The 14656-nt window shown below is 36.0% G+C and overlaps 1 protein-coding gene across 3 annotated transcripts in view; it reads right to left on the bottom strand.

The window, feature by feature from the left end:
- Positions 1–14656, bottom strand: part of nAChRalpha6 (nicotinic acetylcholine receptor alpha6) — a 587858-nt gene that overhangs the window by 386420 nt on the left and 186782 nt on the right. For all 3 annotated transcript variants that reach the window (XM_033478260.2, XM_076520266.1, XM_033478258.2), the window contains exon 4: positions 274–318. In XM_033478260.2, coding sequence (XP_033334151.1) covers positions 274–318 — 45 coding nt within the window. The remainder of the gene's footprint in view (positions 1–273; positions 319–14656) is intronic.

The raw sequence follows: 14656 nt of genomic DNA on the forward strand, positions 1-14656 counted from the left end.
GCAAAAGTAATTTCGCTTTTCCAGATAGATAAAAGTAATATCGCTTTTCCAGAATAGGTGAAAGTAATTTTGGTTTTCCAAACGGATTCGGCTTATCGACGGACTACAAAGAAACCGGGATTACTTTTGGGGCAACCGAATACAAACAAGTCCATCGTAATTTATTACGATTTACGTAATTTGTTACTATTTTTTGTTCACAATTTTTCAACTGTATCTGCTGATTTGTTAATTCAAGTTTCTTTTGATCAATTATATCGTCGATCTACTCACCAACTTGAGCCACGCGTTCGTCGTCAATATTTGATTCTTCTCATCCTGAAACAGAAGAAAATAAATCGGTTAACAGTTGTCGAAAACGATTGTCCTTTTCGATTCGACAGAACATTCTATTCACTTCCACGCGTGCAATTATTGCAGCTGGATTTTAGGTATAGAATTTCCACGCTCTCTCTCTCTCTCTCTCTCTCTCTCTCTCTCGCTCGCTCTCTGTGCAGCTTCCAATTGTTTCTACATTTCGGTTCCATTTCTCGTGCAATTTCGACACGGATTTTTTTGTGCCTGTAAATTCTTTTCTTTTTGTACAATCGTATTGACCCTTACAGAATAATATAATAATAATATAATATAATAATATATAATATAATATAAAATAATATATAATATAATATAGTAATAAAATAATATAATATTAACCCTTACAGACCTATAAAGTTACTAAAAGTAAATGTTAATAAATAACTGTTTATTTCACTCTGTTTAGACGTAAAATAAATAAAAATCATTTCTTAAAAAAAGTACATAACGATGTGTAGCTTTTTTGCAATTTTATGGAAAATATTTTTCCCAATTCACCATAAAGATAACAGGCTTATAAAAGCAATTGCTTTTAGTTATTGGTTTATTGTAACAAAATGTTGACTAAAATAATACATAATAAATTATGATATATATGATATACTATAGAAAATGATGTGCCAATTATGACTAATCACTATATAAAATAATAATGAATGATAACAATAAAATTATCTAAGTTATTATTTATTTATATAATATATATTATATGAATTATTATGATGTATTACTATATATATTATAATATTATATATTATATGTTACATTATTATATATTATATTATTATTATTATATTATATTAATTACTAATATTATAATATAAATTATTATCCATTTTATATTTTTTCAGCGACTTTATACTTTATTAAATTATCGAATAAAAACCAGTGCTCGCCGAAACATCAAATTACCAAATTTAGCAGACAGTACCATTCGTCCTAGGACAGCAATTCAAGAGGACGACTTTCGAAACCGTATGATCCAATATAAAAAAAGAAGTAACAATGAAAACGAGTCGAAGCCTCGAGAAGCGATTATACGGTAGATTCGGCCTGCTAATGAAACGACCAATCAGCAGGTGCCCCGAGAGGTGCGCGAGAGATGTATGCATGCGAGAACGATGAGACCGGCCGTTTTGGGACCGGGATGGTGGCGGGGAGGGAGGAATAGCAAGGCCAGCAACTCGTAAAATTCATGCGAAAAACTGGGGGCAGCCCAATAACCGCAAATTGCCAGCGCAATCGTTCGCTTTCCAGTGCTGCGCCGAGAGGCGGCCTCCACCGCAGACTCATCCAAACTTCAAAGTGATTTATAAATCGAATACACGCCGATCGTTGGTGTCAATCGACAAACCGCTTTGTACACCTACGCTACGATCGCTACGAACGAATTAGTTGGCACACGCCGCGTGTTCCGACACGGGCTTTCTATCCTTAACCGTTCGCGCACCACGAGCCACTTTTGCGCTCTTCAGATTTTCTGTCGAGAAAAGCCAGGGCATTTCGCCGAAACAGACGGACTTACGGCCCACCCGAAATTTGTCGAAACGTGATCAGTCTTTCGGACGCATGCATACGTCGCGCGTCGCATCGCTGTCAGTAATACAATTTGCATTTTGTTGTTACCTATTCTAAATTAATAGCATATATATAATATATATATATATATATATATTTATATTAATATATATATAACATAATATATATTAATATAATAATATTATGTAATATATTTATTATACAATAATATTATATAATATATATACAATAATATTTATATATATATATTATATTATATAATATATAATATACAATAATATTTATATATATATTATATTATATAATATATAATATATTATAATATATATAATAATAATAATAATATATATTATATTATATAATATATATAATAATAATAATAATAATAATATATGATAATAATATATATTATATATATTATTATCATATATTATTATTATTATTATATATATATATATATATATATATATATATTATTATCATATATTATTATTATTATTATATATATATATATATTATATATATATATCATAACGTTTCATTTTATGTTTTACGGCTTTTTTCGACACATAATCGAAGGAGCGCTATTGCGCTCTTCGGCGCTTCTCGATCCTGTTTTTTCAGAACCATCTGGTACGCAAACAGTTAACCCTTTGCACTCGAAGCTGTTTCAATAGTAAATCTAAATAATAATTTTTCTGACCATCCATTTATTTTCATTTTATATGACAAAATGCATTTTATGCATGCGAAATTCAGTCTTGCGACTTACAATAAACTTAATGGTTGCACTTTCAACAATTTCTTTAAATGTAAACTTTGTTAATGCAACAATTATCTTAAAACGTGATATAACAGATTTTAGCGGTGCCTCAGAGTCACCAATCGAGTGCAAAGGGTTGAAACCCTTGCCCTTCACCCCTCGGCCCACCCCGCCGACGGCCGGCTGATCCCGTTCCACCGCCAAGGAGCGTTCTATGCACACTAATTAACGCGTGAAATTCATCCTCTTAGCGGAATTTGTTGTTCCGCGGCTTTCATCGCGCGAAAGCGTTCATACGTTCGCGTGTTCATCGACTGAATCAATGTTTACGCAGCTTGCATAAACATCCGCGGCACGTAAGGTTTTATTTGATCGTCTTGAAGTGTTTGCGACGGACGAGCGCTGCTCAAGAGGGCGCGAAAATGAAACGAGACGTCGATGGAAATTAATTGAATTAGGTGTCGACGAAAGTGTCGCGGAAGCTTTAATTTGTTTAATCTTAATTTTAAATTGTGCACCGCTCAAACAGTTATTGCGTAGACTTTTGGATCGGGATTGGCCAAATTCGATCGGCGATAACTCCGCGAAAAATTGACCTAAGACGATGAATGTTTTTTTAAATTAGAGCTTGAAATCTCTACTTCAAGACAGTATTTATGGAATTTAAGATCGATGCACTCTCGCTGCTGTAACAATTTAAATGTGAGGTCATGTTTGCCATATTGACAATTTTTTTACTTATTTTTGCCAAGTTTGACGAAATGCACGGACTTTGGAAAATTTTTTTCGGAGATGCCGTTCAGAACGAAACGAAGATCGATCTTTTCCCTTTAATTTGAAAAAAAAGAAACGCCGCTGCGATTTTTTCTCCCAAAGTTACAATACTTCCAAGTAACCCTTGCATTCTACGATGATTTCTCGCGATGACAATGCAAGGATTGCTTTAAATAGCTATAACTTCGCGAGAAAAAATCGCTGCGACTTGAATCTGCCCTTAAATTAAAGGGAAAAGTCCAAACTTTACGACCATCTAAACGGTATGCTCGAAAAAAATTCATCCAAGTCCATGAAGGGCGTCAAACTTCGCACTTTCTCACTATCTTCGAACACACCCTCGGATCCAGGATTAAAAATCAAATTAAAATAAAAAATTAGAATACAGTATTATAGAGCTTTAAAGTAGAGCTTCCAAGCTTCAATTTGAAAACGCTCAAAATGTTTAGCGAATCGTCGAGGATAATCGTAAGTTGGTCGCGAGACCGGTCTCGTTCGCGCGGCGGAGTTTAATCGGGATTCACGCTCGATTTCCGGCTGAAAGTTGAATTGTACTCAAGGTCGATCTTTTTATCCGGCTCAAAGTGAAATTAGCTCTCGGCCACCGGCGCGCACGATTTTCCAGTCAAAAAGCACAGCCACCCGAAAATATCAAAGTAACATCGGAACGTGCTGGAACGGCTGGCACAGTTCTCGCGGACAGTGGTTTTCCTTGAAAACCCACGAGAAAAGTGAATGAGAGTCGAGCTAGAGAGCTAGAGAGAGAGCGAGAGAGAAAGATAAATTACGTGTAATTAAACGGGAATTCATCAGAGGGGAAAGTAAATTACGGATGTGCCGCAAGTATTTTCCACGCGTCGGCGTCGAACGAGCAAACCGTGCAAACTTTGTTGCTTGTCGAGCTTGCTTTAATCGAATAAACCCTAAAATCGCTCGTTAAAAAAGCCGAGTACCATGAAAATTACACGGCCATAGGTGTTTTTTCGCCCTCTCGACTTTCAATGGCGCGCCGTTTCGGCGTGAAATCGATGCTTTATGGCCGATCCGCTGGTAACGGTTCACCGTTAAACTCGACTCGATCGAGAGATTACTGCCGCCCGCGGTCTTTGTTACCATTTTCCGTAATCCAATCGTAGAATCGTGCTTAGGTTACTCGCTCGTAGTCAGCTGTTGATTCCAGGCCGCGGTTATCCAGGCTCCCTTATCCGAGCATTTATTGGTTTCTTTTTGCAATACTCTGGGGTAATAACATCAAACGGATTGGATAAAGTGAAACAAGATATTACAATGAAATAGATAAAATAAAGCGAGACACAATGAAATAGAGTAAACTAGATAAATTGAAACGAGGAAATGAAATTAAACAAAATAGATAATACGAAATAGATGAAATGAAGCAAGAAAATGAAATTAAATAAAATAAGTACAGTGAAATAAGAAAATCAAATAAAATAGAATAGAATAAAATACAATAAATTGAAAGCAAATAAAATAAACTAGATAAAATGATACAAGAAAATAGGATAAAATAAAATATAGATGAAATAAAGCAAGAATATAAAATTAAATAAAACAGATACAGTGAAATAAGAAAATCAAATAAAATAGAATAGAATAAAATAAAATAAATTGAACGCAAATAAAATAAACTAGATAAAATGAAACAAGAAAATAGAATAAAATAAAAAATATAGATGAAATAAAGCAAGAATATAAAATTAAATAAAACAGATACAGTGAAATAAGAAAATCAAATAAAATAGAATAGAATAAAATAAAATAAATTGAACGCAAATAAAATAAACTAGATAAAATGATACAAGAAAATAGGATAAAATAAAATATAGATAAAATAAAGCAAGAATATAAAATTAAATAAAACAGATACAGTGAAATAAGAAAATCAAATAAAATAGAATAGAATAAAATACAATAAATTGAAAGCAAATAAAATAAACTAGATAAAATGAAACAAGAAAATAGAATAAAATAAAAAATATAAATGAAATAAAGCAAGAATATAAAATTAAATAAAACAGATACAGTGTATGTGAAATAAGAAAATAAAATAATATAAAATAGAACAGAATAGAATAAAATAAAATAAAATAAAATACAATAAATCAAGCTCAAATAGAATACAATAATTTACACAATAGACATTATTTGCACAATATTATAACAGAATGTTTTGGTATCAGGAGATTATAAAAAAAAAATAAACCTTCAGATAAGAGAGGCTCTACCGTATTTCCTGTGAACTGGTCGACGTAAAGTGTTTAGTTGTTGTAAAAGAATTAATTCCTCGAAATTAGGGTACGTTTGGAACGGTACAGGTTCCGTCGAATTATCTGGAATATAAAAAATAGACGACCGGTTTTTCCTTCTACTCCTTATCAAATCCAATCTTCTTTCATGTGACGATCCGGTCCGGCGCTGCTCGGAATCATATTTCATCCGCAGGGGCGCGCATTAGGGACACGACTCTACATCTGTTTCCGGGGGGCCAACAGGTGAATTTGGTCGCAAAATAAAGGATATATTGGCTAGGTGGAGGCCTGCTCGGTATCGTAGTCGATATTAGCAGTTTCCGATTTAAGGTTATGTCAGCTGTATAGATCAAGATATGCAGTTGCTATACATAGATATTATTATAATAATAACTCCAATATTTTAAATATTTCAAATTATGTTATGCATTATAATATGGATATATTATGGATTATTATTATAACATGGATATTTCCATATCCAATATATATTATCTGTATTATTATATATTATATAAATATTATTTATATTATTATATATCGTATATATTATTTATGTTATTAAATATTAAATATATTATTTATATTATTATATATTAAATATATTATTTATATTCTTATATATTATATATTATTTATATTGTTATAATATATATTATTTATATTGTTATAATATATATTATTTATATTGTTATAATATACATTATTTGTATTATTATAATATATATTAATATATTTAATATAAATATTATACATGTATATATGATTATAAAAAAGGATTTCGGAGGAAACGGATTGCAGAAGCGGTTCCAAAGCGATCTGCATCGCGGCATAAAAATTTCCGGCATAATAACAAAGTAAATATCGACGTGAGCATGATTAATTGGTGTTTAATAGATACGCTACGATGCGAAAGAGCAAGCAGGATTATTGAAAATCAATAAGCCGTCGAATTATCCAATCAATCATCGTGAAACAATCCACGCTATAGATGTCTACTCTAGCCAAACCGGTCCTCCGAAGCCATTGGATATTTTCCATGGTAATCGATGCATGCCGGCCGGCTTCATTTCTGCGCGCGTTCACAATTCGGTAATAATATAATACCACATAATTATTCGTAATTATACTCATGAAGCCGGCGTCTAAACAGTGTCACTTTTATCGCGGCAACTGTGCTCGGCTCCAAAACCGACGACAAAGCTCACGCGCGGACGGATAAACTTGAATAAAGAACAATTTAAAGAACAATTTAAAGAACGATAAAAAGCATGAAATCATTTCCCGGAAATACCATAATTCTGGGATACACTGTGCGATAATCAAACCGCGGATTTTATGCATTTCAAAGGCACAAAACTCAGAAAACGAAATGCAAACGAAAGAGTTTCAAAATATCGTTGTACTAACATCGACCTATTAAAATAATTAAGAGATTAAAATCAAAGAAATTAATATCTACGTAGCTCCTGTATTTTGTAATTGAGACGAACAATTTTTATCTTGCATAAAAATTCGCGATCAAGCAGTATCTTTGCGCGTGATTGCTGTTACATTTCTAAGACAGTAATGTCTCTCTAATTGACGCTTGGATTGTCCATGAAAAACTATAAAAACGAACCGCAAGGCTCGAATAGCTCCTCTCCCTAAATTAATGAAATAGGTTCCTCTCCCTAAACTGTCCATTTTTGTGGACAAACTGAGCGTCAATTAGAGAGACATTACTGTAACATTGTTTAAAATATAAGGCTCCGTTTTCGAGAAAACCGAGTTGTAAGATGCGCGAAATTCGCGTGGCTTGATTATTATACGATTATTCGAGTCTTGCGGTTTATTTTTATAGTTATAAATTGTCCACGATTATAAAAACGAGCCGCAAGGCTCGGATAATCGTATCCCCTCTCTCCAAATTGTCCATTTTTGTGGAGAATCTGAGCGTCAATTAGAGAGACATTACTGTAATGCCAGATTTACAGTAATGTCTCTCTAATTGACGCCCAGATTGACCACAAAAGTGGACAATTTGGGAAGAGGAGACACGATTATTCGAGCCTTGCGGTTCATTTTTATAGTTATAAATTATCCACAATTATAAAAACGAGCCGCAATGCTCGAATAATCGTATCTCCTCTCTCCAAATTGTCCATTTTTGTGGAGAAATCTCTAATTGACGCCCAGATTGACCACAAAAGTGGACAATTTGGGAAGAGGAGACACGATTATTCGAGCCTTGCGGTTCATTTTTATAGTTATAAATTGTCCACAATTATAAAAACGAACCGCCAGGCTCGAATAATCGTATCTCCTCTTCCCAAATTATCCATTTTAGTGGACAATCTGGGGAGAGGAGATACGATTATTGAAGCCTTGCGGTTTATTTTTGTAGTTATAAATTGTCCACAATTATAAAAACGAGCCGCAAGGCTCGAATAATCGTATCTCCTCTTCCAAAATTATCCATTTTTGTGGAGAATCTGAGCGTCAATTAGAGAGACATTACTATACTCGGTGAATCTGTTCGTTCGCCTTTTTTCTTAGGGAACCGCTAGCATCGGTGCTTATCGCTTAACGCGATATCTGTTAGTGATTTATGAGAAATATTCGAGGCGGTGGACTTCGATCGGTCGGAAAATTGCCGAGACAGGACGAGCAACGACGGCGCATCAATTGAATCGTGTATGTAGTCCGATCGACGTTCGGCGCCGGCGAAGATAATCCAAGTGTCGAAACTAATCGAAATTGTTTCACGTGGACGCCTTTGGTCACGGGCCGTGCGTCGCTCTAGCGTAATCTGCGACTCCATTCACTTCAAAGCAGACACCAATCGAAGATCGATTCGAACAAATCAACCGGCTGCGGCCGGGCGTCGCGTCGCGCCGCGTCGCCTCGCCTCGAAATTTCTACCGCAGAGACGCAACGTGAATGCACATGGAACGATTAGAATGCGTTTTTTATCCACGATTCGATATATATGTATTCGCGTGTCATACGGGGCAATTTCATTTCGTCGAGGATACCTCGTTGCGAACACGTTTTTTTTTTTTACGTCCGCTAATGGGAAAACATTTCTGAACAGTTCGGCGCCGCGCGAATTCTTGACGAGTTCCATCCAGTTTAATCGGTTTCCAGTTTAATCGATTTCTGGTTTAATCATTTCTGCAGTCGCCTGGTTTAGGCGCGTGGATTACCAGGGTCCAGTTACTGACACGTCGGGCGTCATTTTTCGTTCATGTTTTTTTTTTCGGCTGCAAAATATCTCACGCTATGTAATATAGTCTAGGTTAGATTAGATTTAGTTTAGTTTTTAATTTAATTTAGTTCTACATTTAGTTTAGTTTTGAATTTAGTTTAATTCTAAATTTAGTTTAGTTTTGAATTTAGTTTAGTTCTAAATTTAGTTTAGTTCTAAATTTGGTTTAGTTCTAAATTTGATTTAGTTCTAAACTTAGTTTAGTTTTAAATTTAGTTTAGTTCTAAGCTTAGTTTAGTTCTAAACTTAGTTTAGTTCTAAATTTAATTTAGTTTCAAATTTAATTTAGTTTCAAATTTAATTTAGTTTCAAATTTATTTTAGTTTCAAATTTAATTTAGTTCTAAATTTAGTTTAGTTTTAAATTTAGTTTAGTTCTAAATTTAGTTTAGTTCTAAATTCAGTTTAGTTTCAAATTGATTTTAGTTTCAAATTTAATTTAATTCCAAATTTAATTTAGTTTCAAATTTAATTCGGTCTCACATCACTTTGCAACAAGTAATTCGGCAAAGATTACTTTAGCTTGGGTAAATATAAATTGCAAATTGTTCCCGTTCTCTTCGGTTACTTTCCGTTAACAGAATGTTAAAATTCTGTTTCGCCGTTAAATGAAAGATTACAGGCAGCTAATTTCCTTTAAGTAATGTTAAATATTGAGTTTGCCGGAGTTCACGTAACTTCTTCTTGCAATGTTTGTCTTTTTAAGAAGGGACGCTCTTCTTAAAGACGCGGTAATGAAACAACTTAAAGTACTGTAGCAAGTTAGAATAACCGGGGCACCGCTTTAATAAGATCAAGCATGTCTTCGAACTTCCGTGAAAAATGCGGAGAGACTTCTTTCTTCTGCAGCGCATCCGATATTCAACGGTGTATGTATACGTATACATTTAAACAATTATTCGCGAAGTAATATTCATTTATTATTTATATATAGTCGATATTCAACGTTAATATTCGACTCACTCGATGTGTATATAAAGCTTGTCTTTTTCCTGCGCAGCTTATTTCCGTGATAGGAATTGTTGAAACTGTGCTGCGAACTTCGCGATATAATTAATTCCCTCTCGAGGAAGAGTATTTCTCGATCACGTTCGGGGCAAACAGAGAGGTATTAGCATTCGCGAAATCAATGCAAAGGTTTTCATACAATAAAATAGAATAGGTAAAATGAAACATGAAAATAAAGTAAAATAAAATAGAATAAACTAAAATAAAATAGAATAAACTAAAATAATATAGAATAAAATAGAATCAAATTAGAAATAAATAGAATGAAATAGAATAAAATAGAATAAAATAGAATAAAATAGAATAATATAGAATAAAATAGAATCAAATTAGAAATAAATAGAATAAAATATAATAAAATAGAATCAAATAGAATAAAATAGAATAAAATAGAATAAAATAGAATCAAATAAAATAAAATAGAATAAAATAGAATCAAATAGAATAAAATAAAATAAACTAGAATAAACTAGAATAGACTAGAATAAAATAATAGAATAAAGTAGAATAAAATAATAGAATAAACTAGAATAAGATAAAATAAAATAAATACAATAATTTACGCAATAATAGTAACGCAAGAAGATCGAAGCCAGCCATTTCGAAGCACCCGATAGTTCTGGTGTTAATAGACCTCGCTGTTAATTTTTTCGCGACTACTGGAAGTTCAATAAAACCGATAAAAGCGTCGAGAAAGTTCAACCCGTAAAGCAGCCGAGAAATAAATTCTTAAAGATCACAGATATTTCAGCGTCCGAAACCGGGTTCCGCCCTTAATGAAATCGTCGCCGAGGGACGCTGGTAGCTGGCCGGGGGAGGGGGGGGGGTGTCGGTCCACGAGAATTGTGAGCAATTACAGCGGCGAGCGATACGCAAACATCGAGGGCGGGACAAGTCGATCGGCAACGAATTGTAAATGATTTCCGACCGCGGCACGTCCCGGGCCCCGGTCGATAAATGAAAACGGTAAATCTCGTTTCGATACCGACAGCTAGTACCGTTTGACCATGAACTCCGTATTTATGGTCGGCATAATGGAAATTGCACGGCCCTCGGGTTTTTCTCTTTTCGTTGGCGCGCGCGGCGAGCCCAGCCGGTCCGCGCTGTCAGCCGTTCGTAATCTATCGAGATTTCCCGCCGATTTTCGGTCTCCACGCCCACCGGGAGCCCCGCCCACCGGCGGCCCGGCTCGCGTTCCCCGTTACGAGGCACGGCGGACGAATCCTGCCGGCGCGCAGTGGTCGCCGGGAAAATTCGCTTTCTTCGTCGGAAATCGTTTCAGCGTTGCTTCACCGTTTATGCTTACGGTATAGTAATATAATATTATATAAATATAAATAAGAAAATAATTATATTAAGTATATATAATATACATATATAATAATATATAATAATATATAATATACAAATATAATAATAACTATATTATAAATAATAATAATTATCATTATATAATTATAAATAATATATATATATCAACATTCGAAAAATCGAGGTGACCAGCATCTTTTATAAAAAATAATATTTTTCTTCGGTAGCTTTTCTATATTAATTTATGCAAAAGCGAATACCGATCAACTTTTGTTGGAAACATTTTCTTACCGGTTCATTAAAAATGTCTGAAATATCGTGGTTTGTCCGGAAATTTATACTAATATATATATAACAAATGCAAAAGATATTTGTCTACGATTAAAAATGACCGTTTTTTAAAATGTTTTTGTCGAAAATTTCGTTGCGATATCAGCGACGGTTCAAAAGTTACAACAGAACGTCATTGAATATCTCGATCCGGCCCCCGGTGCGACGTTGCCGTGACCGGGTCCGTTCAAAGGCGCGCGGCCACAGGCGGCGCAAAGTGACGAGAAGCTTTTTCATCAGCGTCGCAATTATAAAATGGTAAAGCGCGCTCATCATGTTACTCGGCCCACGCCATTTTCGCGTGGACGTTGTGCATCGCTTTCAATGAGGAGACTGATCAGCGAAATTTCCTGCCGCCGCGCCGCGCCGCGCCGCCCGGCGTCCTTACTTTTTACTTTTCTCGTTGCCTTTCGCCCCTCCCCGTCTGCCCTCTCGCAGCTGACCCCTTTCCCGTTTTTCTGTTCGCCGACGAAATTCTGCCGTTCCGTGGAAAACGGGACTCTCGTTCGCGAACACCGTCGTCGGATCGCGCGACATTAACGAGGTCTACCGTTCCCGGGATCGTGGAACTCCCCGTCGGCTCGCGACGTTTCCGGCACATTAACTCGAAAGAAGTAAATTGAATTCGCGGGGGTCGGCGGGATCGATGGAAAATCGAGATAACGCGGCGCCGAGATTTTCGATTCGCGGCGCTCCCGCCTCGCGCCAGCGTTGCGGAAATTCGAATGTTCGAGTCGGTTCGAATACGGCTCGCTCTTTTATTAACGGAGGCGCGATCCTGCGAGAATCAATTTACCGGTAATTTATAGAATGAAATTTTGATAATTCCTATGCTTTACATTGCAAGCTTGCATTTCAAGTTTACATTGCAAGCTTGCATTTCAAGTTTATATTGCAAGTATGCATTTCAAGTTTATATTGCAAGCTTACATTGCAAGCTTGCATTTCAAGTTTATATTGGAAGCTTGCATTTCAAGTTTATATTGCAAGCTTGCATTTCAAGTTTATATTGCAAGCTTGCATTTCAAGTTATATTGCAAGCTTGCATTTCAAGTTTATATTTCAAATTGATATTACGAGCTTGCATTTCAAGTTTATATCGCAAGCTTGCAGTTCAAGTTATATTGCAAGCTTGCATTTCAAGTTTATATTTCAAATTGATATTACGAGCTTGCATTTCAAGTTTATATCGCAAGCTTGCAGTTCAAGTTTATATTGCAAGCTTGCATTTCAAGTTTATATTGCAAGCTTGCATTTCAAGTTTATATTTCAAATTGATATTACGAGCTTGAATTTCAAGTTTATATTGCAAGCTTACATTACAAGCTTACATCACAAGCTTACATTACAAGCTTACATTGCAAATTTACATTTGAAATTTAACATTGCAAGCTAACACTGCAAATTTCCAAGCTTATTTCAATGCGAGATAAAACGTGAGAAGCACAAAAGTCTGCTAATTAATTGTTTCGCGAAGCATCGACGAAGCAGAAAATAACATATTAAAAGAAATAATAATCAACAACAACAGATCCCGTTGAGTCGCGAGATAAAAAATGTTTACGGGGTCGCATCGCGTTATAATACACCGAGGAGAAGCACTTGGCAACCTAATTACGACCGAACGAGATGTGAATTCCAGCTTAAAGCGTGAAACATTAATACCTGAATGAGCTGATTACCGGGCGAACAATTAGGTTCACCTTGGGCTCCGTCGAAAAAGAAAAGAAAAACGAAAAAAAATAGGGGGGAAAAGAGAGGAGCGAAGGGGAGAAAAGCGGTATAGTAATTCGGCGAGCACGGCGAACCCGCTAATTAATGCCATTTGCTAAAAGCAGAAGTTCCGGCGCGCGCTTTTTCGGCGGAACACATTACACCGGCTTTTCCCATTATTTGACTCCCCCGTGTCATCTTTTTGCCGCGCTCATTCAATCCGACGCTTCCGGGGTAACACAAGACGCGCCGAACGGGAACCGTGCACCGGGGCAAAAGATATTTCTAAGTGGAGCAAAACCGGTTTCATTACACAGCCGGCTTTCTACCGTTCCCTGTCCGTAAGTCGCCATTACTCAAGCCGGTTTCCGGGTTTTCTCTCGCGTCTTCCGAACAACCGTCGTCGCCTACGGAACACCCGAGTCTCGCGAAATCAAGTGCCCCTTCATTCGAAACGGAGCCAGTTCGCGAATCCGTCGATTTCCTTAACCCTTTCGGTACGAGCGCGCTGTCAGCCGTGACGCTCCTCCCACTGTACCGGGTGCCGCGCCGAAAATGCGCACACATCACGGTGGGAGCACAGTCCACTTTCTTCAGGAATAACTGTGCTTGATCCGTTTCTAAATCTTTTGTTTCCTGTAAACTAAAAACTGTTCCAAAATTATGGTATTTCCGGGAAATGAGGGGTTCCTGGCGTCATTTGCAGCAACTTTTTCCTTTGCGAAAATGTTCTACGATGCTTCGTTCACGAGTTATTAACGAAAACACGCTGACTAATGAGAGGCGAGCTCGCCCAGCGTTAGGCGGCCGAGCCAATCGGCGGATCTGGGCTTCGCGCGCTCGTTGACTGGGCCGCCGCGCGCCGGCCGAGCTCGCCTCTCATTGGTCGGTGTTTTTCGTCGATAACTCGTGAACGAAGCCTCGTAGAATATTTTCGCTAAGGGAAAAGTTGCTTCAAATGATCTCGGGAACCCCTCATTTCCCGGAGATACCATAATAATGCAATTATTATTGCATTTAACGATTGAATGAAATTCTATTTGGAAATACTATCACATTTAATGTTTAAATAAAATACTAATTCGAAATATTATTGCATTTAACGATTAAATGAAATTCTATTTGAAAATACTATCGCATTTAACGCTCGAATAAAATACTAATTCGAAATATTATTGCATTTAACGATTAAATGAAATTCTATTTGAAAATACTATCGCATTTAACGCTCGAATAAAATACTATTTGCAAATATTACGTCGTAAAATGTTTCGATTGCGAGAAAATACTGATTACTAGACGGCGGATTTTCGTGCAAACTAAAAACTGTCTGCGTGAACAT

This window comes from Megalopta genalis, chromosome 3, assembly GCF_051020955.1.
Source record: "Megalopta genalis isolate 19385.01 chromosome 3, iyMegGena1_principal, whole genome shotgun sequence".
Lineage (NCBI taxonomy): Eukaryota > Metazoa > Arthropoda > Insecta > Hymenoptera > Halictidae > Megalopta > Megalopta genalis.